General features: G+C 27.2%; 1 protein-coding gene across 1 annotated transcript in view; it reads left to right on the top strand.

The window, feature by feature from the left end:
* Positions 1–6,982: 6,982 nt before the first annotated feature.
* Positions 6,983–26,063, top strand: part of LOC109604042 (protein qui-1) — a 91,068-nt gene continuing 71,987 nt past the window's right edge. Inside the window, exons 1-4 of the mRNA XM_020020607.2 lie at positions 6,983–7,232; positions 24,489–24,568; positions 24,624–24,746; positions 24,972–25,135. Of these exons, the coding sequence (XP_019876166.2) occupies positions 7,127–7,232; positions 24,489–24,568; positions 24,624–24,746; positions 24,972–25,135 (473 nt within the window). The 5' untranslated portion in view covers positions 6,983–7,126. The remainder of the gene's footprint in view (positions 7,233–24,488; positions 24,569–24,623; positions 24,747–24,971; positions 25,136–26,063) is intronic.

Here is a 26,063-nt window from a genome sequence, read left to right as displayed (position 1 = left end):
GCTAGCAATTTTTGATTTATTTACAATGTTATTAATTGTTTATTACGAATTTGTTTCAAATGAAATATGCTTATAAAACAGTTTTTGTAAATTCTTTATATAAAAATATTTAAATAAAATTATTTGTATTTGTAATTTATTTTTTACAATTAATATATCTTTTTTGTTTAATAAAAATTAAAATTTTACTTGTTACATCATATGAAATTTTACATACCTTAATTATTTTTCAATGTAATTTCATTATCTTTATTAATTGTCATTAATTTATATTTATATTTATACCAACTTTTTGGGAAAATATATTGTTTTTGATTTTTCTAAATCATTCATTTTTTAAATATTAAAATATTATTAAACGAAATTAATAAAAAAGAATATAGAAAAAGGTACATTTATTTGTTTGTTTCAACTTTTCCTTTCAGTTTTACATTATTATGCTCTTTAAATTTGATAATAAGTAACATTGTACTTGTGTAAAAATATTTTATTAGTAACAATTAAAATAAAATAAAACTGGATGCAATGAATATACGAAGATACACAAATATTTAAATAGGATTTACAAATCAAATACGGGTGTTTATTAGTGTTTGAACGTTTACGACTAATTACACTAGCATACATTTTTATCAACTGAAACTGTTTTTAACTATAAGAACTTTTTATATACATATAAGTATAAATCTGAAATTTTGGTTACAACTGTATGGGGTGACTAATTAAAATGTCTGTAATATTAGTAATTGTACCTTTGAAAAGGTCATTCTTGGTATATAAATTAACAAAAGTATATCTTTTCGGCAACCATCAATGGTATTACAAAATATTATACAGGGTGCTTGGTATTTCCGATTTATTACTTCAAAAAATTGTCACTTGGAGTGATTAAATAAAATGTCTGTGATACTAATAATTGTAAATTTGAAAAGTTCATTCTTCGTGTACATATTAACAAAAGTGTGGTTTTTCAAAAACCATTATTAATATTCCAAAATATTATATAGGCTGTTTTGTATTTCTGTTTATTTATTTCAAAAAATTGTCCCACATGGAAGTACTAACTAAAATGTCTGTAATACCAATAAATGTAAAGCTTAAACGTTCATTTTTGGTATACACGTTAATAAAGGTGTATTTTTTTTAGTAACCATTATTAGTATTCAAAATATTATACAGAATATTTAGTATTTCTACTTATTTATTTAAAAAAAAATAGGTCTCTTGGAGTGACCAAGTAAAATATCTGTAATACTAATAATTGTGAAGTTGTAAAGTTCATTCTTAGTATACACATTAACAAAAGTGTATTTTTTCAAAAACCATTATTAGTATTCCAAAATATTATATAGGTTGTTTGGTATTTCTGCTTATTTACTTAAAAAAATGTCTCCAATAGAGTGACTAAGTAAAATGTCTGTAATACTAATAATTGTAAAGTTGAAAAGTTCAATCTTGGTATACACATAAACAAAAGTGTGGTTTTTGAAAAACCATTATTAATCTTCCAAAATATTATAGAGGGTGTTTGTTATTTCTACTTATTTACTTACCCACGTGGAGGGACTAAGTAAATTGTCTGTAATACCAATAATTTTAATGCTATACAAAAACATTTTTTTGTATAGTATTAATATTTCATAGTTTTGTTTATTTTATTAAAACATATCTATGCAATTTCCATTGAGCCATAGTTTTCCATGCAATTTTTTAATGATGTTTGATTTAACCTGAATGTAAATTTGAGCCTCGCCACAAAAAAGGCAAATTCATAAAATAAACAATGTCTATTATACTCGTGCATTTCTGAATTCGTGCGAACGTTGAATAAAAAAAATAAACGGCACTTTTAAGGGCACGTACAGTCTTTTTTGATCGCTAAAAGATTGATTTTGGTTAATATGGCCAACCTCTTAGTTTCAACTACGTTTTTGCCACATCTCATACTGTACTTTCGCATTCCCGAACGTCGACGGTGACATTTTTGACATTTGCGGCATCTAAGTTATTCTAGGTATTCCTCAGAGTGAATCGATAAGTTTTAGTTTTGGTTCAACTTTTGTATGGCATAGTGTAGCTCGTAATTATGAGTTTACTTTAATATTGTCAGTATTTGTATTTAATTAAATAGTTGATCCTCCAAAAGAGAAGAATTTAAATTAAAATATATGATTACATTTATCAGATCTGTAAAGTAAATTAAATTTCAATCACACCGACAACACGATTTTTTATATGAAACGTGTTTCTGGTGAAATTTGTGGCCCCTCTCACTGTGCAAGAAACAATGAGCGTTCGGAATGGAATACAACAAATATTTTAATAATGTAAAGGGTACATACTCCCCTGTGTGTAATTTTCAGACGCAGAACTTCTCCGGGTAAAATTAAAACAGTGCCTTTTGTTGTAAATTCGAGAGTTTACTTGCCACGAAAGAATACACCAAAAATATGAGTTCAAAGTCTTTTGAAGTTCCTGCAACGTATTAAGTAATTGAATATTTAACAAGATACTTTGGTAACAAGAATGTCTTTTTATGTTCTTAAAACTGTTTTGAAATTACGTTGGAAACGAATACACAGCTACTGGAAAAATCCTGCTTATGGACTTGAAAATCCATTAGCTAGGCAATTATTGGACTAAACGCTTTATAAACAACAATCCTAGTTCTTTGAAGCTTGTTTAGGATAATACATTGGCTATGTTTATGACAGACTTCATTACCCAACAAAAGTTTTTCCTATTTATTTTTGGCAATAACTTAAGTACATAATTTAATTCTAACATCTTTTAAACATACTCTACGACTACCAATGCATTTCACTTAAAATTCATTTCTTAATTAATTACACCACAAATTTTGAGAGAATTCACTAAAAAAGTCAGTTATTTGTCTATAAAAGCTGTTTTCATGAGAATTTACTAGAAATATGGATGAACATTTTAAACTATTCAACTTCCTAACCATACTATTGTGTAATAGTTTTTCCAACAATCTAGGCATTATTTAAACAGTAATTAAACTTTGTAAAAATTTTCACCTTGTCCATCATTTCCAGCCACTGAAAACTGATTTTCTTGATAAAAGTACAGGATATGTATTTTTAAATATACTATATAAATCTTTGTCCGTCATTTTCAGCTTCAGAAAACTGATTTCCTTGATGAAAATGTAGGATATGTATTTTTAAAGATACTATTATATATAAATTTATAAAAATCAAGTCTCAAGGCCTGAGAATAATGTACAAGGCGAACATTTTCAGCAGAGTTTAATTGTTGTTTTAAAGTAGTTTTAATTTTAATAAATTCATAACTTTTACATAATTGTAAACTCTTTTATTACCGAAAAAACCATGAATAACTACTAAAATTGTGCATCATTTCCATTTCACTTCTGCACAAATTCGTCGTTAATATTTTAGGAAGACAGTTTCTGAAAACCAGTGTAAGATATTGAAATGCATTTCAGCTTCCAGTTTTAAGAGGCTCAGATTTATATGGAGAGGATTTAACATAACCCTACTTGTTTCGATAAGAGGTGGATTAGGAACATGGACTTACGTCGAACTCCTTACTTACTGCCCAAATTTAACGTATTTAATATTCTGATCTTGCTCATTGAGATGGTAATCTCAGAGATAAAGAAAGAAGGAGAGTAAACGTACCTTGCAAACCAGTAACTATTGAACGAAAATATAGAATTCCTAAAAATAAAGTTTATATTTAATTCAGTTTCAGTTACAGCACAAAATAAGGATATTATAAGACTCAAAATATTCCTAAAAGAACTCTCTATACAATCATATAAAGAGAACTTTGTTTATTATATGTTTTCTATGCTTTTTATTCTTAAAATTAGAAAATATGAAAACAAACTTTTACTATAAATATTGAAAGTTTATTAATAAATTTAATTTAATTCTGACATAATCCATATAAACCACATTAGCATTATAAAAGATGGCTGAATATTCGACAGTAGTCCTCACCCTCCTTCTAATTTATACATGAAAATATCAGATTAATCCAGGAACATTTATTAAATGCGAAATGCATCCGAACGCCTACCCTTACGACCTTTTTTTTGTCACCCCGAATAATAGGAAAAAAGGGCAAATCTTTTAAACATACCATAATCCGGACGTACCCGACCAAACTGGAAACTCGTTGAATCGTCCAATTTTGTCAACGTGACTAAATTGTGGCCGAACCGAAGGTATCAATCGGGTTTAATCCCCCAAGGTTGTAAAAATAATGTCCACGGTAAATAATTTATTGAAATTCTTCTTTTTCTACTTCGGTGAAAGTGAAAACTGGGACCGCACCAGAACACTTGACGAATATTAATTAAGCACTAGCTTAAATAAACTTAATTAATTTCCAGTTACATTCACATAAACGGTGCTTTGAAGCTTGGGTATTTATAATTGTAATTTATGGTAATAACTTACGGATTGACTTAATATATCATAAACGTAATATGGGCAATTTTTCAATGCCAATTTTATGGATAATATTGATTTAATTCACGTTTTCGTTTCTCTTTTTGCATGGCAAAAGACTCGACTGAAGTGTTTCCACTCAATCATCTGAAAATTCAAAAAGATCTCTCTCTGTAAAATCAACGAATTGTATTATAATTTTATATTACTCTAGAATCCATTTCATTTTATAATATATAAAGTAATATATTATAATGTACACTAATTTATACTATAGAGAATAAAAGGTAGAATAATAACAATGATGCATTTTAATTCAAGGAAAATAAAATGAAGATTCAAGTCTACGTATTATTATATTATAACTGGAATTTTAAATACACAAAGTTTCTTCAAACGTATGAAAACGTTACTTAATTGAATCAATATTATTTATCTAAAATTCTTTGCCATTGAACCTCTAATGTTGACAAAATTGCCTAATTATTATTTAATCATTTCGAAAAATAAACTATGTTTAAAACTGAAAAGAAACAAATATTTCAAAATTATTACCAATACCACGTGGGACGGTGAAAAATCAAACGAGACCTCTACACTAGTAGCCAAGAAAAACTACATGACCCACAGACAGATTAATTAATCGTACAATTCAAAAAGATAAAAAAAACTGTGATTCAAATAAATCACGAATTCATAACGGTTGGAGACTGTTCATTGTCATTTACGACCATTAGACCCGGATTAATGGATGCCTCAACAATGGACCAGTGTGGTTAGTAGTGATGAAGGCAAATTTAACACATTTAGAGGCGACAGTACTGATGTAAGATGTCCGAGGGCCTAAAATGTTCTGCTGTAAACATAGGGAAGAGAATGTTATGCACTGGACAACCTGGAATAGGTTTAATTGCATTAATGGATACTAGATACCACGCACTGAAATCTTCCAGGTACAAGACTGTGAGTTTGCATTAATTGACAGTAGAGTGTAAGAACTGAAGTCTCTTATAAGATTAGTTAAATGCGACATAATAAATATTATATTTTATAGAAGAAATTCGTTTTTTCCTTTTGAAAAGATGTTTTTATATATATTTTTCAAATTTTCATTATAATCTAAAGCTAATAAATAATTTATTGTAAAAAATATACTATTATAAAATTAATTAAATAATTAAGTGACAAAAAATGTGAAATTTTAAAAAAAGTTCACCACTGTAGTGTGACGTACGAACATTACCCTTATAGACAATTTTAACGTCTAATTAAAAACGGTTCCATTTTGGGACGGTGTATAATTTCAAATTACCACTAAATTGCGATATTAATTAATCACATCAAGCTCATTTGCTCTCACAGTGAAGTGAAAATTTATTTAAAAAAACTGCCACTCGATATTTTTAATTACACACCTTAATAAATCGTAATTTACTTGATATTTTTAGATTCATCAGATAAAGTGAATGAGTGTGCTTTCTGTGAAATTTGAGTACGTTGGATAAAATTCTGAAACACATCGATTTTTATTTACAAAATTGGATACGTGATATAATATGAATACTTATATTTAAAGTAAAACTTTATACCTCTTCAATTTTCACGGAGTAACAGCCATTTAATGGATTGGGGGTACTTATTAGACGAGATATGAAATGGTTTTTAATTCTATAACAATAAGTTAATTATTTCTTAATTAATTTTACCTATAAAATAAATAAAATAGGAATTAAAAAAGGAGAATTGGGACTAATCTAAATGAAATTTATCAGTTAAAACCACTCACCTTACTTTAAAGCTAAACTGAGAAGTTATGAAAAGGGAAAAAAGCCATGGAGTTTCAAAGTTGGGAGTTATGAGATGTGATTTGTTACTTAAAACTTGCTGACTAAACATTAAATAAGAAGAGATAAAGAAAATAATGTGAAATTATTGACTGACTTAGTTATCCTGTAAAAATACTCCACCATTTTCATAGGTTTTTTTTTTAAATTAGAGAAATTTGGAAATTAAAATCAACTAGGTCAGAATTTTACATGAAAATCCTGAATTATTTTGAGAACTAATGTATCCATTACTTATACACCATACTGTATATATTTTCCAAGCTTCGCACGCGAAATATTATGTATATTATGTTAAAATATTTCAGCATGTGTGACTCTATAAATAAAATATATTTATTACCACGATGTGCTGTTTCAAAAGATCGCATGTCGTAGTTTTAATAACTAAAATATGTTTCGTGTAATTCACATTTATAATTTTCATTCACATTTCTGTTCTTTGCCTTTCCTTTTTGTGCAAATTCTTTGTAAATTAGTGTAAAATACAATATGGAAGATACAATAATTTCTGGCAATAGAGGGAACAAGGATTGAAGGAACAGCAAGTATCAAATCTATGGATGATGAAACAACATTATCGCGATTACAAGTCTGGATAAAAATAGATAAAATACATATTTTTATTATAAACCTGCATCTTCGTTTTATGTTTATTAAGTCTATGTTTTTATTGTTTCAGGTTATCATGTATAAAAATAGCAATACTTAGCAAACAAATATAAAGAAAAAGAATATCTCTATTCTGTACAATATTTAGATATCAATATACTCTAAAAACTTGACAATCGACTAATTTTATTGATAATACTCGTTAGTGAAGCAAAGATATAGAATATGAAAAATAACGATGAAACTATTTTGGAAATACTCCAAGGACACAAGACATCCAAATGGCCCACTGCCCGACTGGTCAAAATATTCATCGCCAGCACGAAACCCGGTAAGTAAATACAACTAGATGAACATAATGCATTTTTCCAATAACACACAACCGAACCAAGGATTTCAGTTATTAAATTCCACTGTAAGTTTATCTAAAGTTACAAATTTGCTTATAGATGTGCACCGAATTGCTGCATAAAACGTTCTTGAAAACTAAAACGTTTGACTGTTCGTAAGTGTGTCAAGTGAGAATTTACCGTAGCGGGAAGTCCCAATAAAAGTTTTCCATAATATATTCCGGTGAATAAAGTAATAGAAACTCTAGGTCGAAATAACGACGGTTAAAGAGAGTTTAGAGAATCATTTAGCTTCTGGCCAACGATTTGAATTGATGTTTTGATGTTGGGCTAGTTTCCTAGATTATATATTTGTTACATTATATTAAATTGTGTTCAGTTTATTAGAAAACACGAAATTACAAAAAAGAAATTTACTGCAGCAGTCCAACTTTAGTATAAATATTATTTATTTTATTTGCCTCGCAGAAACAGAAAGAACTTATTTCAAAGTTACTTGTCAACCCATATAATATGTAATACACATACAATGTTACATCTTATAACGTGTAATATTTATCATCTCTTTTTAAAAAGAGCAATTTTTTTGCCTCCACTATTGATTTAATACTGCTTTGTACGACGTGTTAGTGCTATAAAAATTACATTATCGTAAAATATCATATGTAATATCGTTTTAATGTTTCAGCAGCTGAAAATTATACAGGGTGTTCATTAGACTGTTTCAAAAAAATCAACAATTTTTTTTTTTCTTATTTATATCGAAAATCTTGTTGGAAATGGTAAAAAAAATACTGTGAAAGTTACAGCTCTTAATATTAATATTAAGCATCGTAAATTTAATAATTTTTTTTTCTGTTTTCACTTATAACTAGCAATAAGTATTGTAACTGCTCTTCATTTTTCGTGAAACACTTATTGCTAGTTATAAGTGAATACAGAAAAAAATTGCCAAATTGTAGTAAAAGTCTGTTAGTGTAACGATATATACTATTTTGATTATAATAAACAATCAATTTTTTAGTAAAAATCTATTTATTTAAATAAATGCTTAATTTTAAGCAGTAAAATAACATTTATTTAATTATTTTTTTGTTTTCTGCAGATAACTTATGATCTGTAAAAAATATCAAAAACTTTTTCGAAGATAAATTATAGGAAATAGAATTCTCTACAAAAAATGTCATATAAAATTTTCCCCATAAAGTTGATGGTTGCGTCAGAAAATGAGAAAAATGTCAAAATTTTAAATCAATCCAACTTAATATTAAATAACTTTTGAAAAAATGAATATATCAAAAAACTGTAAGAGACATTTTTTGTAGAGCGTTAAATTTTCTACAAAAATGTTTTTGATCATTTTGAAATATTATCTCTAACGAGAGTTAAAAACATCGTCCCCGTGTTATTTAATCGGGAAATTAAAATTTACGATGCGGCACATTTTAATATTAATATTAAGAGCTGTAACTTTCACAGTATTTTTTTTACAATTTCCAACAAGATTTTCGATATAAATAAGAAAAAAAAAAATTTGTCGATTTTTTTGAAACAGTCTAGTGTTCATAGTGCAAAACCTCACTCGAACTGTGCTCATTGCTCCATTTACTTCACTTTTTATATTGATATTTGATGACAAAACCCATATTATTATTATAATGAATGAATATTATCAATTATTTGGCGTAGGTTAGTTAATGTCTTTCAGTAGTAGCGTTTTGATAAAATCATAATATTGATTTAAATAAATAAAATTGTGAAATAAAAGTTCATTATCACCATTGTAACCTATTCATTTAAAAAGTAATTTAATAAGGTTATTAAGTAAATTGCAGCTCAACTAGAAAATGCACAACAAAGAAAAACGTAAAAGAGGTCATTTCGTTCGTGGCCAGCGAGCCACATCAGTTACAAATGCACCTGCACACGAAAGTATTAAGGTCTACCTAACAAGGTTAGTTAAGGAACGCAGCTGAAAGTAAATAGAACAAAGTGTTAAAAGTGGCTGATACACAAGTCCGGAAAATTAATAATTAACGTAATCATTAGTATTTTGGTCGAGTTTTGGAATAGTTTTAATTTAATAATGAACATTCCATGGCGTTTCATTACCCAGTTTGAATATACGGTGACTAACAAATAGATTTATTAATAGTCCGCATTCATTCGAAAGACCCTTTCCATGGCTATTTCAATCCGAATGTCGGGAAATTTGACGCTCGTTACAATATTTCCTCGGTTAGTTAAACATAAAAGGGAGTCGGAGTCCTTTAATTTTCATTGCTTATTAACTTCTTAAAATCATATATTGACATTCATTTTTGCATCGTAAAGAAAAACGACACTAAAATGTGAATTAATAAATGACTAGTATCAGTATCAGATTTTATTAAATATATTTTTATTCATTATGTTATACTAATTCTTATAAACTCTAAAATGTTATTATAAAAATATTCTATAATTTTTTTCTCAATTCCTCATTGTGACATTGTGATTCATCTATAAATTTAAGGCAGATCATGTAACCCCAGATCAATTCCAAGAGACATTTTAAATAAGATATTTTGAATACAAACAAAGCAAATATGAAACTACGTCAAGACAAGCTTTTGAGTGGATTCTAAATTTCAGAAGATTAGTATCAGATTTTGTTGAATAAAAAAAATGAAAGACATTTCACTAACAGACATTTTAAATCAGATATTTTGAATACAACCAGGGCAAATATGAGAATACGTCAAGGAAAACATTTGCTCTGGTTTTTATTGATTCTAAATTTCATAAGATTAGTATATTTTAATAATTTATATTATATGTTTATTTTTAGTAACTTTAAAAAAAATAATTCAATTTTAGTTTTTGAATGATGATAACATAAAAAATATCAGATTGATGTTATAAAATATAATTTTATAGACTTTTCTCATTAGAAAAAATTTCAAAATGTCTACTCTGTTAATTTTTAACTACTAACATCAAACAGACATTGTAACTTCAAACCAATTTTAATAGATCTGAGTGATTTTTCATTAACAGACGTTCTAAATCAGATATTTTGAATACAACCAAGACAAATACGAAAATACGTCAAGGCAAACATTTTCTCTGATTTTCATTGATTCTAAATTTCAAAGATTTAGTGTAAGATATATAAAATATATTTTAATTATTTATTATAAACTCCACATTAGTTTTATTAGATTTGACAGACACTTCATTAACAGACATTTTAAATCACATATTTCGAATAGAACCGAGGGAAATATGAGAATACGTTAAGGTAAAACATTTGCTCTGGTTTTCAGTGAGTCTAAATTTCAGAAGATTAGTGTATTTTAATAATTTATATCATATTTATTTTTAGTAACTCGTAAAAAATCATTCAATTTTAGTTTTTGAATGATTATAACATAAATAACATCAGATTGATGTTATAAAATATAATTTTATAGTTTTTTCTCAATAGAAAAAATTTCAAAATGTCTACTCTGTGAATTTTTAACTACTAACATCAAACAGACATTGTAACTTCAAACCAATTTTAATAGATCTGAGTGATTTTTCATTAACAGACGTTCTAAATCAGATATTTTGAATACAACCAAGACAAATACGAAAATACGTCAAGGCAAACATTTTCTCTGATTTTCATTGATTCTAAATTTCAAAGATTTAGTGTAAGATATATAAAATATATTTTAATTATTTATTATAAACTCCACATTAGTTTTATTAGATTTGACAGACACTTCATTAACAGACATTTTAAATCACATATTTCGAATAGAACCGAGGGAAATATGAGAATACGTTAAGGTAAAACATTTGCTCTGGTTTTCAGTGAGTCTAAATTTCAGAAGATTAGTGTATTTTAATAATTTATATCATATTTATTTTTAGTAACTCGTAAAAAATCATTCAATTTTAGTTTTTGAATGATTATAACATAAATAACATCAGATTGATGTTATAAAATATAATTTTATAGTTTTTTCTCATTAGAAAAAATTTCAAAATGTCTACTCTGTGAATTTTTAACTACTAACATCAAACAGACATTGTAACTTCAAACCAATTTTAATAGATCTGAGTGATTTTTCATTAACAGACGTTCTAAATCAGATATTTTGAATACAACCAAGACAAATACGAAAATACGTCAAGGCAAACATTTTCTCTGATTTTCATTGATTCTAAATTTCAAAGATTTAGTGTAAGATATATAAAATATATTTTAATTATTTATTATAAACTCCACATTAGTTTTATTAGATTTGACAGACACTTCATTAACAGACATTTTAAATCACATATTTCGAATAGAACCGAGGGAAATATGAGAATACGTTAAGGTAAAACATTTGCTCTGGTTTTCAGTGAGTCTAAATTTCAGAAGATTAGTGTATTTTAATAATTTATATCATATTTATTTTTAGTAACTCGTAAAAAATCATTCAATTTTAGTTTTTGAATGATTATAACATAAATAACATCAGATTGATGTTATAAAATATAATTTTATAGTTTTTTCTCATTAGAAAAAATTTCAAAATGTCTACTCTGTGAATTTTTAACTACTAACATCAAACAGACATTGTAACTTCAAACCAATTTTAATATATCTGAGTGATTTTTCATTAACAGACGTTCTAAATCAGATATTTTGAATACAACCAAGACAAATACGAAAATACGTCAAGGCAAACATTTTCTCTGATTTTCATTGATTCTAAATTTCAAAGATTTGGTGTCAGATATATAAAATATATTTTAATTATTTATTATAAACTCCACATTAGTTTTATTAGATCTGACAGACACTTCATTAACAGACATTTTAAATCACATATTTCGAATACAACCGAGGCAAATATGAGAATACGTCGAGGTAAAACATTTGCTCTGGTTTTCAGTCAGTTTAAATTTCAGAAGATTAGTGTATTTTAATAATTTATATTATATTTATTTTTAGTAACTCGTAAAAAATCATTCAATTTTAGTTTTTGAATGATTATAACATAAATAACATCAGATTGATGTTATAAAATATAATTTTATAGTTTTTTCTCATTAGAAAAAATTTCAAAATGTCTACTCTGTGAATTTTTAACTACTAACATCAAACAGACATTGTAACTTCAAACCAATTTTAATAGATCTGAGTGATTTTTCATTAACAGACGTTCTAAATCAGATATTTTGAATACAACCAAGACGAATACGAAAATACGTCAAGGCAAACATTTTCTCTGATTTTCATTGATTCTAAATTTCAAAGATTTAGTGTAAGATATATAAAATATATTTTAATTATTTATTATAAACTCCACATTAGTTTTATTAGATCTGACAGACTCTTCATTAACAGACATTTTAAATCACATATTTCGAATACAACCGAGGCAAATATGAGAATACGTCGAGGTAAAACATTTGCTCTGGTTTTCAGTCAGTTTAAATTTCAGAAGATTAGTGTATTTTAATAATTTATATTATATTTATTTTTAGTAACTCGTAAAAAATCATTCAATTTTAGTTTTTGAATGATTATAACATAAATAACATCAGATTGATGTTATAAAATATAATTTTATAGTTTTTTCTCATTAGAAAAAATTTCAAAATGTCTACTCTGTGAATTTTTAACTACTAACATCAAACAGACATTGTAACTTCAAACCAATTTTAATAGATCTGAGTGATTTTTCATTAACAGACGTTCTAAATCAGATATTTTGAATACAACCAAGACAAATACGAAAATACGTCAAGGCAAACATTTTCTCTGATTTTCATTGATTCTAAATTTCAAAGATTTAGTGTAAGATATATAAAATATATTTTAATTATTTATTATAAACTCCACATTAGTTTTATTAGATCTGACAGACACTTCATTAACAGACATTTTAAATCACATATTTCGAATACAACCGAGGGAAATATGAGAATACGTCGAGGTAAAACATTTGCTCTGGTTTTCAGTCAGTTTAAATTTCAGAAGATTAGTGTATTTTAATAATTTATATTATATTTATTTTTAGTAACTCGTAAAAAATCATTCAATTTTAGTTTTTGAATGATTATAACATAAATAACATCAGATTGATGTTATAAAATATAATTTTATAGTTTTTTCTCATTAGAAAAAATTTCAAAATGTCTACTCTGTGAATTTTTAACTACTAACATCAAACAGACATTGTAACTTCAAACCAATTTTAATAGATCTGAGTGATTTTTCATTAACAGACGTTCTAAATCAGATATTTTGAATACAACCAAGACGAATACGAAAATATGTCAAGGCAAACATTTTCTCTGGTTTTCATCAATTCTAAATTTCAAGAAAATAGTATAAGATATATAAAATATATTTTAATTATTTATTATTTACTCCACATCAGTTTTATTAAATCTGAAAGACACTTCACTAACGGACATTTTGAGAATACGTCAAGGTAAACCATTTGTTCTGGAGTCTAAATTTCAGAGGATTAATATATTTTAATAATTTATATTATATTTATTCTTAGTAACTCCTAAAAAATAATTCAATTTTAATTTTTGAATAATTATAACATAAATAACATCGGATTGGTGTTATAAAATATAATTTTATAAATTTTTCTCATTAGAAAAATTTTAAAAAGTCTCCTCTGTGAATTTTCAGCAATTGATATCAAACAGACAATGTAATTTCAAACCAATTTTAATAAATCGGAAAAATGTTTATTAACAAACATTTTAAATTAGGGATTTTGAATACAACTAAGGCAAATATTTAGCAAGATTTATAAAACATATTTTAATTATTTATTATTTACTCCACATCAATTTGAATAGATATGAAAGGCATTCATTTCACTAACATAAAAATACGTCAAAGCAAATTTTTCCTCTGCTATTCACTGAGTCTTAAATTCAAAGGATTAGCATCAGATTTTAATTATTTATACTATATTTATTTTTATTAACTCAAAAATAATAATTTAATGTTAGTTTTTTAATGATCTCCACATAATGAACGTCAAGTTTATGTTATAAAAATATTTTATATATTTTAGAGATTTTGCTCATAAAAGAAAATTTAAAATTAATCTATTATGAATATTCAGTTATTAATATCATACAGGAAATTTGAGTCCACGTCGGTTTTAATGGCTTTATTATACTTTTCACTATCAGATATTTTAAATATAATCAAGGCAAATATGAAAATAATGAAAGGCAAACCTTTGCTCTGGTTTTCATTCAATGTACCCTGCGTAAAAACAAAGCAATTACTATACAGGATTAATTACACAATGTTAATAAATATCAGATAACACGTATACATAAAATATTTACTTAAGAGTATACCTATAAATGAGAACTGAATTGTCAAGAAAAGCTATTTTTTGTTAATATTTTCCTCGATGGTATTACATGTGAATTAAATATTATTTTAATTATTGTCATAAAACTATTGTAAAATAAATAAGCAGTAACTTTTTAGTTAGCTTATTTTATGTTGATAATAAATTGTATTACGATGTAGCCTTATTAAAAATTTATTTTCTTATTTTAAACTTGACACATAAACATTTTATAATAGTACATTACTTACATTAAGTTTTTATGGATTTTTGCTTTTAGGTAAAAGCAAATTTGTCCTATATACAATCATGCAATTGAAATGATTTCCATTTAATAATAGTATATTATTGATGATTGATATTGATTGATTTGAACATCCTTGCTCAATCATATACATGAAGTAACATTTTAAAAACATTTGTTGTATCATCGTAAATGTCACACAAAATTGCTTTGCAGCACAGAAAATGAATATTTTATTAACCTATGGTCTTTGTGAACGTTTATTGCGTTTTCCTCTTAGAAATTTGCTAATCGCGTTCACAGCAAAATAATTAACTACATTTTGTCAATAAACTCATAACCGATGTCTGGATTATCAAGAGCAAGTTTAGCCGTTATTATGTGTGCAGCATTTTCCCTTCAGTACACAATTCCATAAAGTTCCATATGATGGTTTTGAATTCTATTGTGGTTGAAATATTCATTCACATTTAGAGCAAATTTGTTATTAGCCTCCAGTAAATAATTTATGATTAAACTTTGCGAACAGCCACAACACTACTTGAAATTTACGAATTGTACCCGATGATTGTTTATGTAAATTTATTTCGTTATCTAATTGAGTTCCACACTTTTTGCGGCCTCAAAACCTAACGCCCTTTGAAATCGAAATTACTTTTGTTCAAAAGTTAACTTTACCGCTGATAACATAAAACTTCAAACGAATAACGCGATATGGACGTTTACGTTTATTCATTTTTGCAGCCTTTAATGACGGACTTTTGATAATTATAAAGTTGCCTTTTGCATGCATATTGTTTTGTACGCAACAAATAAAATTTTACCGATATTGGTAAAAGTAATTTACGCTTTTAACCTTCTCTAAAATAACTTTCATTCAACAAAATAATCACCAATGTGGTCAATAATTTTTTCAACGTTTTAAAAGCAAATTCGTACCACAGGAAATAAATTCCGGGTTGGTTCCTGAAACTGAACATTTACGGAATTAATTTCAGCACGTAAAATACAAATATTTAAGGAAAATCCAGCGACAGAAAAAATGACTTCAGGAAATAAAAAATGCATTGTTATCGACGTGAAAAAGAAACATTTTTATCATCCTGAGAGTCTCCCATTCAAACGGAAACAATAAAATGAAACGTAAAAATAAACGTCGCCAAATTAAAATCTCGAACTTCCAACATTCGAGACTCGAATGTGAGTTGGTGAAATTACAGCGCATCTCGGTCACTTAACGTCTTTGCTTTATGAAAATTGAATGTTTGTGTAAGAGGATTTCACTGAACCACATCCGACGATTTTACATCTTCAAAGAGTGCAGTTGAACATTAACAATTTGATGGTTTTTATGTATTAATTTGTAAAGAAGATGGAGGTTTTCTGAACCCACTTTAACGTACAAAAACAAGTGTTTTGCTTTGACGCATTGAAAATTTATGTTGCCGAAATAAAAGCGTAATTAATCATTTGGCTTAATTTCAATATTTGATAAAATCGAATTACAATTGCTGAATATTTAGTGCGTTGATTGCGATCGACTGACAAAATTATTGCCGATGAATGTTTACCAAAAATCAAATTTAGGGCTTTTAAAATACAATAGCTACTGCATTAAAATTTACAACGCATCTAATCAGGTGACGTAATTAAAATGTAGGTCATTATCCGTATCTAAATGTAATAAACTTAATTAAATATTATAATTATACGTCACCAAATTTATATTTGCCGAAATCGAATTTTTTCAACAAATTTAATGTTGAATTAAATAATCGCAAGAGTTGCGTGACATGACACAATTAAGATATAGTTAGTAACTGATTATAAATGTTATATGGAGACTTGAATTTAATTGGTTTGCGTCTTATAACAAGCATAATAATATCATTTGATTAGTTTTAGTCTAAAATTGGTTTAGTTAAAATGTTGTACGTGCTTCTCTTCTACTAGATGAAATATTATGTTACGAAATATTGAATTTATAAAAGTATATTCCAACGTAAACTGAACATACTGAAAGCGCCTTCTTTAGGTGTATTGTATAAACATACTGTTTTACAGTTTCATATTTCATATTTTTATACATTAATGCTTCCTATTCATTTTTGGAGCTTGTTTGAAGCCTCTTAAAACCGATGATTTATGATTTACTTGGAGTAAATGACAGCAAATATTTTTTATTTATTGTATTTGAATCAATGAATCACAGCAAATGCTTCTTATGTCCATTGTTTCCTATGTATAAAATTATCCTATTTTTCAGCCCAACTATTTCGACTTGTTACATTACAACTATTACTTTTTACCTTATGAAACAACACTCAAGGTACAATGAGCACTGATGACGTAATCAGGTACTTCTAGACCCAAAATTTAAATAATTAATTGCTCCCAAAGTACTCAAGATATTTGAATGAAAAAAATACCATTTTCTTTGAGATATCTTTATTTAGTAGGGAAAATATATAAATTTTTAATTTGTCCCCATTATGTAAAAAATTAAAACATATTACTTCCTTGTGTATTTCCCATGTGGAAGAAGAAAATCTTTTATATAGACATTTATTATTTCACTTTCAATTTAAATAAAAAAAGATATTTCATATTTTCTATTCTATTCTCTTTTAATATGTACAAAATCGATAAAAAACCCTTATAAATGAAGTTTGCCACTTTTTGAAATAACATGTTTCAAACTGCTTACTTAATAAGAACTTAAAAATACAATTACGTCGAAACTCTTTGAAGATAGAGGGCTTTAAGTTTATTTGAAGCTCGCGTACAATGGTTTACAGGTTCAATCGTGATTGTTACTAACTTTAGTTGACATTCATCCCATCAAAGATCACATTCTTGGCACGAAATAAGTTTTCGGTAAGTCCTAAGATGTTCCGGAGTAACTAGTTAGTTAGTAATCCCACACACACATGTACATTATTAAATATATTTACCATAATTTTATCAATTAATTTAATAAATTTTAACTCAACACCAATTCGAATAAATATGTCAATAAATGTTGTTCTGGCATTAATTAAAATTAATATTGTAACATATTTGGGGAACTCAAAAACTACAAATAATGTCGAGGCTTTTTTTTAATTCAAATTGACAGATCGATTCAATTAAAAACCTATATTCGTGATAAATGCATTAATTATAAGCACTTAAAACGTTTGTATTTAAACCTTTCCAAACTGAAACTGTTTTAAAATTACACGACGGGTTTTGAATGCTTCCTACACCAAAATCCATTTTACTTAAAACATGTGTATTACATTAACTGTGCAATGTACAAAATTAAAAGACCTAATATTAAGTAAGATACGTAAACCGAAATTCATCCTTGGAAATGTTCACAATATGCTTTCCCATTTGATTTTCTACTCTGTTAGTTTTATCTTCAAAAGTTATGAATGTCAGCGTGTGTGTTTAATATAGGAAAAAATTTCAATTTAAATAAATAATAGCTAAACATCTACAACAGTAATTTGAAAAAATGTAATATATGGTATGTGTCGAGTCCGGGTGTCATGTTTTAAATTGCACATGTTTATATTTTATTTTATTTTGTGCATTATGTTACATTTTTATATATATATAAAATGTACAGATGTTTTACTTTGTTTTAATTTTAAGTTACAACAATTTGTTGTCGGAAAAACTAATTTACATTTTAGTCTCATGATTTATTTAAATAAATTTTATTATTATTTTTTAACATTTTTGTATTAAATTGAATATATTATTATAGAGCTTTTTTAAGCTCTTCCTAACTGTGATATTTATTTATTTCCTAATTGAAACATTTTTTGACATGATTTGACTGATTTTCAGTTTCAGTTCTGTTTAATTCTGAAGTGATTGAAACTGAGGATAATCTTTTCTTCACTCCCAAGAACCAAAATTTATTGATCATAATGGTGATTACTTGTTGAGTAAAAATTATTTTAATGAATGTTAAACGTAAAAACATGTAAATAAAATTTAATTATTACAATAGATTTACTAAAATTACGGAAATATAAGCAAAAAATAATTTTTGAAATTTAAATTTTAGAGGCTATATGTTCAGGAGGAGCTGGAGATAAAATAATATAAGTATTAAATTTTTGGGAAGCTTGAGAATTTTCTGACAAAATTACATATTATGTCGAAATTTCAAGGAGAGAATGTGTCTTATATTACATAAAAAGTGCCTCTAGAAATTTTTGTATATTTTCAAATTCAAATATTTTCTTAGATATTTCAGAAGCAATCAAAAATGTCCACAATGATGGAAAAAAGTATGGATATTTACTTATTTGTTACAAATGTTACGTAATGTTTTCTCAAGTCTGTTGCAAATCTGAACAATTCTAATTTAATGCAAAATCACAATGATCATTATATTCACAGGTTTTTACTTCTTTTTTTAATAAAAAATCAATTTCGTCTGAAAAAAAGTATGGAATATTTTATTAATATTCATAAAAAATTAACAATATATCAAATATTTCTATATTTTGTGGTATAAAATTTGACTTTTATCACTGTTTGGTATTTTTTAAGCATATAATCTACCAGTCTCTCCAATGTTTCCGGAAAATCTAATTTACATTTTAGACTCACGATTTATTTAAATAAATTATACTATTATTTTTTAACATTTTCGTATTAAATTGAATATATTATAATAGAGCTTTTTTAAGCTCTTTCTAACTCTGATATTTATTTTTTTCTTAATTGAAACATTTTTTGACATGACTAATTTTCAGTTTCAGTTCTGTTTAATTCTGAAGTGATTGAAACTGAGGATAACCTTTTCTTCAGTTCCAAGAACCAAAATTTAATTATTACAATAGATTTGCTACGATTTTATTTCAGTTAATAACAAACACAAATTTAAAACATAAAATCCGATTATATGAAATTAAAAATCACGTTTTTGATATCACCATTCCTTTGAAAATTCAATAAATAATCATTTATCATATGAAATTCCAATTCTACAAAACATTTTTTCATTACAAATGTTTAATCAACAATAATAAATAATGAATTTTTAGATTGTACCCCTTTTGGATTTTTACCAATAAATGAAGGACTAGTAACAGCTAAAATAATATTTACCCTCCAACACCAATAAATAAAATACGTAAACATCTTGAAACCTGTTTGCATAATCTCAAATTCTAATTATAAAATAAAGATTTAATTAAATAAATTAGTTCTTTAATAAATTTAAATTAAAATCCTCCTTTAAAAGTAAAGTTTCTATGGACTTTTTACATCGACACAAAACCAAAACAACTAACTCGTATTAACTCACTCCTTGTTCAAACTTCAAAATCACAATGAAGGCCGTCTCCACACGAAAGATAATTGAAACGCTTTTTATTTACCGAGTCACGGTAATATCGATGATGCTGTCACTCTTTTTTAAACATAAATTCACCGCCTGTTGTATCTGCTGAAGCGCTAATTGACGAAACGTCACGCGGTTCTGAAGTTCCTGATGCAATGAAACATGGGGTGGATCATATTTATGACATGTTGTGACAACAACTAGCTACAAACAATCCGGGATCGCAGGTCGTCTCTTATGATAAGCTAAATTTAGATTTTAAATAAAAATTAATGAAAATTTATTCTTTACAAATAATACATGAGCGTGTATTTTCTTGCGTTTTCTTTGTGTTATGACAAATTTAAAATGACGTTTCGTTAGGAGTTTCTGCTGACAAATTTACCTGATGGGGTCTGATCAAATCAACTTGATGCTGGGGGAACAATATAAATATAAAATAAATTTTCTAAGTCAAATCATGTTTATATTTTATTTATTAAGACTGGAAAATATTTTATAATTTCTGGTTAAAAATAAATACTGAATATTGATTTTTGTTTTGCACTGTGGTGGGCAAAAAAATCGCCACATATTTTACGTGTTTATTGGTAAAGGTATTAAACTAATACATAAAATATTAACTTAATGTAGTCTATTATTAAAGATTAATGGTAGACACTTAACCAAGTTTCTTTACCCCAATATGATAAGCAGTAGCTGGAAACTGTAATAAGCTTATGATATAAAAATTATAGGCTTTAATATTTCAATCAGTAGTATTGGATTAGAGCAAATTCACGTTATTTCAGTCAATTATTTTTGATGATTTTTTGTCCCAAATCAGATTAATCAATTTTTTATTATGTTGGATGCCACTAAGGTATATTTTGCGAAATATGAGTTATTACCTCAAAATAATAAACAAAATGTTTTAAACACAACATGTCCAATGATGAAGAAGTCTAAATAAAATTTGTTCCTAAAGTTTTTTTTTTGTAGAAAATACAGCTTCTCAAATTTAAACTTTAAAAATTGTTTCTTTCTGATATTTCTGTAATCTTTATTCCAATCGTGTTTGTGTGGGGGGTTCTCCTATATTCCTCCCCATTTCCTACTCCACTGAATATTTTTAAAATTTTTTGAGCTTTTCATATTCTTTTCACGATTTGGAATAAAAAAGTTACTCTTTATTAATTTTGACTATCACACCACTTTTTGAGATATTTCAGTTTTAATGTTTATTTAACTTACATCAAATGTTAAAACTGAAACGTCTCAAAAACGGATGTGTTATTCAAAATTATTTAAGAGCACGTTTTTTCTTCTTAATTGTGGAAAAATATGAAAAAATTTAGTTTAAAAAAAATTTTAGTGGTGAGAAAAAGAGTAGAACCCTTCTGAATATACGTCACTGCAGCAATATGGAAAAAGTTTTTCACACTAAACTTTAGATTTAAATAAATTTTACTATTATTTTTTAACATTTTTGTATTAAATTGAATATATTATTATAGAGCTTTACTTTTTTCCTAATTGAAACATTTTTTGGCATGACTGACTTTCAGTTTCAGTTCTGTTTAATTCTGAAGTGATTGAAACTGAGGATAATCTTTTCTTCAGTTTCAAGAACCAAAATTTGTTGATCATAATGGTGATTACTTGTTGAGTAAAAATTATTTTAATGAATGTTAAACGTTAAACATGTAAATAAAATTTTATTATTACAATAGATTTACTACGATTTTATTTCAGTTAATAACAAACACAAATTTAAAACATAAAATCCGATTAAATGAAATTAAAAATCACTTTTTTGATATCATCATTCCTTTGTAGAAAATACAGCTTCTCAAATTTAAACTTCAAAAATTGTTTCATTCTCATATTTCTGTAATCTTTATTCCAATCGTGTTTAAATTTAGAATATGTTATCCTAAAATATATATCTATAATCCAATGTAATAAATTTTTACCATATTTTTACAGTGATCTAGATTGTGGGGGGTTCTCTTATATTCCTCTCCCATTTCCTACGCCACTGAATATTTTTAAAATTTTTTGAGCTTTTCATATTCTTTTCACGATTTGGAATAAAAAAGGTACTCTTCATTAATTTTGATTATCACGCCACTTTTTGAGATATTTCAGTTTTAATGTTTATTTAACTTACTTCAAATGTTAAAACTGAAACATCTCAAAAACGGATGTGTTATTCAAAATTAATTAAGAGCACGTTTTTTCTTCTAAATTATGGAAAAATATGAAAAAATTTATTGTTTTAAAAAAAATTTCAGTGGTGAGAAAAGGAGTAGAACCCTCCTGAATGTATGTCACTACAGCAATATGGAAAAAGTTTGTCACATTAAATTTTAGGCCTATATTTTAGGATAATACATACCAATTTTTACCACGATTGGACCAAAGGTTACGGAAATATGAGTAAAAAATAATTTTTGAAATTTAAATTTGAAGGGCTGTAATTTCAGGAAGAGAGATATAATAATATAAATAATAAATTTTTAGATAGCTTGAAAATTTTCTGACAAAATTACATATTATCCCGAAATTTCAAGGTCTTATATTACACAAAAAGTGTCTGAAAAATTTTTTAGCAATTGTCAAATTCAATTGTTTTCTTAAATATTTCAGAAGCAGTCACAGATGTCAAAAAGCTTTTTTGATAAATCGAAAATTAAGCACTGGATTGGTGGAAAGTATGGAATATTTACAAATTGAATTTATTGCGAGATCAGTCCATTAATCACAATGATTATTATATTCACAGGTTTTTACTTGTTTGTTTTTTTAACAAAATATCAATATGGTGTGAAAAAAGTATGGAATATTTTATTAATATTCATAAAAAGTTAACAATAACTATAATATTTCTATATTTTGTGGCGTAACCTTTGACTTCTATCACTGCTGGGCATTTTTAAGCATATATTCTAACAGACTCTCCAATGTGTCAACAGGAATTTGTTGCTACTGCTCCTGTATGGTTTAAAGAAGTTCTTGTTTGCTTTTGATGTTATTGTTCAGATGCGACAGTCTAATACTTCCCAAAGTTGCTCAATTGGATTTAGATCGGGGGACTAAACAGGCCATTCAGATACGGATAATTTTTTCATTAGAAACCTTTCTTCCACAACTATATGTTAGTTTTGCTCTATCTGCCCTGAAATACACTTAAAAATCAAGTGGAACAACCACCTCCGTTTTTCTTTATCACTTCCTAACACCCTGTATAAAACAGTATTACAAACGGATGTGCATAATCAAATTCACACATGCAATATTAATGAGTCTGGATTTAATAGTGAGGAGATTGTGTACATATTAGACTGTTATTTCAACGGAATAATTCTGCATAAAGTAAGCTCAAGACATTGATTTCCCCTTCCTCAGATACATCTAATACACACAAGCAAAATCAAACATAACAGACAACTTGCTTGCATTGCAAAGCTCTAATTGACAACCAAAACCAACCAATTATTTCAAAAGTGGATCAAATTAACATAATCTGCCACACAAGCACAAAAACTAAACATACAAATAGGTCAAAATGTGGATTTAGCCAGCTGCGATGAAGCGTGTAAAAGACGATTTATATCTCTAATTGTAATTCACAAAACATACCGAAGTCAAATCAATACGGAATTCCGAAATAGCCACCTTTATTTAGGTACAATATGACACATATTAAGTTAATTTAACGTGGTATTGATTTATTTGAATTTGGAAGCTGAGCAATTTCAATGTTTAACTTTGAAGCCATACTGACCCACGTAGTGGGTTTAGCGGAATCACATTTAACTTCATAAACACTCAACCCTTTAAATTCTCAGCCCTGTCCTTTGCTTCCCCTCCAATATAAATTTATAACGTGCTACACAATTATTATCTGGTCAACGTCGCACGCCGATATGTCGGCCGGATAAAACGTGACGGTAGTTTTATACCAAGCGCACTAAAATTCGAAATTTAAAACACGAACCGGACAAATCTGGATACAAAAACATCAAAAGCGAAATTGTAAACTCCGTTTTTCGAGGTTTTACAACAGAAATATCAAAGTTACCAGATTTAATGATATTAATTTTGTACGGATGTAAACTCATTTTATTTTCTACTAATGTTACGTTTTTGCGACCGGACGGCTTCGCATGGTGGGCGTAAAGAGTGAAATTGCTCAAGTGCAAATTAACGCGATCAAAGTGGAGCGTGGACGTCCCTTTTTTTAAATTTTAATCATTTCGTATTTTTATAACCACCAACGCGTAATTTGTTGTTGCAGATTTCATCGAAGAAAGAAGGTACCTACTCGAGTTCGTCGGACCTGAGCTGCAGGCCGTCTTCGAGGAACATCAAATTGAGGTAAGATAAAATAAGAGTCCGGGTTAAAGTGGTCCCAACTTGTAATTTTATTTAGGTGGAACTGGTCGATATGCATTTCGGTGCTGACGAGAAAGATTATTACGACCCTTATTTATTCGAGGATCATCTGAATGAGATCAGATTGTGTCACAAGTTGTCGAGAGGTTGCTTTTTCGTGGTGAGTTTTGTGTTTGCATGTTAATGTTTTGTTAACATACGTTTATTGCTTATTAAAATGCCACTAATGTATCCGTAAAACTAAATGCTACACAAAGATAATTTGTAAAATACACTGCCTACTCCCTGGCATGTAATTTGCTATTTTGCGGGAGCATTACAGTAATTTTCAGCTAAATTAGTGCATTAAATGTTAAACTACTTTGGAATTTATGTTACCATTTAGAGTCTAGTTGGAGATAAATATGGGCCACTTATGGTGCCACCTCAGTTAGATGTAGATAAATATTTGTTGGTGCTGAACAAAGCTGAGGAACTGGGTCTAGACCATACAATTTTAGAAAATTGGTACAAGAAGGTCGAGAACGAATACGTTTTAAAAGATTACAGGTAATATTTCAGCACTATTATCGTTCAATAGTTAGTTCATTCAATTATTAAATTCATATTCATACAATCAAAACGAAGTTATTCATGCAAACAATGTTTACACGACATGAATTTTTCCAAGATATAATTCAGAGCCAGATTTTGTTTCATTTTTTATTAGATTATGGCCCCACGTGAGATGCTCCTTAATCCCAGCCAAAACGCTGGATGAATTCTTATCCGCCTTTAAGAGGTTTACCCGCATATACCATTCGTCTATTTTATCAATTGTTTCTTAAGATGATTAAAATAATTTCTAGCGGAGCATTTCATAAAACCTGTAACATATGTTCTTCTGACATTTTTAGGACGTTAGTTTTATCATATATTTTTACGTTTCCAGGATATTAAATCGTATACAATGTAACTTCCTTTCCTTAAATCGATTTTACGTTTACTGTTTTTATTCAACTGAATATTTCCCTAAAGAGCTAATTTACGTTTTCGGTGCATTTTTAATTCGATTTATATACTTAATTTTAACATTTTTGTGTTAAAGTCAACATATTACTTGAAAACTTGTTTTACTCTCTTTTTAACTAGGTAATTTATTTTCCCTACATTATATTTAAAGCAGCTTTTTGAGTTAAAAAGTTCAATTTCTGTACATTTTCTTTACGTGTTCAAAAATCAACTTAAGGCTATAAATAAATAAGTTGCACGGTTTCAGTTTCATCAGTTTATAAATGGCAATGAACGCCTTGAAGATGAACAACTTCAAGGTCATTCTGAAAGTTGTACCAACGAAAAAATCATGAATTCATAAAAAATTCTTGTGCAACATGTTTGTAAATTGACAAGTCATTAAACTGTCATGAATCAAGAGGCTTCATGCAATTAATTTCGTCAAAATTGGAAAAATGGTTTCTAAGTGGATCAAGTTCATGGA

Source organism: Aethina tumida, chromosome 1 (assembly GCF_024364675.1).
Source record: "Aethina tumida isolate Nest 87 chromosome 1, icAetTumi1.1, whole genome shotgun sequence".
NCBI lineage: Eukaryota > Metazoa > Arthropoda > Insecta > Coleoptera > Nitidulidae > Aethina > Aethina tumida.
Note: the sequence above shows the minus strand (reverse complement) of the source record. Positions and strands in the feature narration are given on the sequence as shown.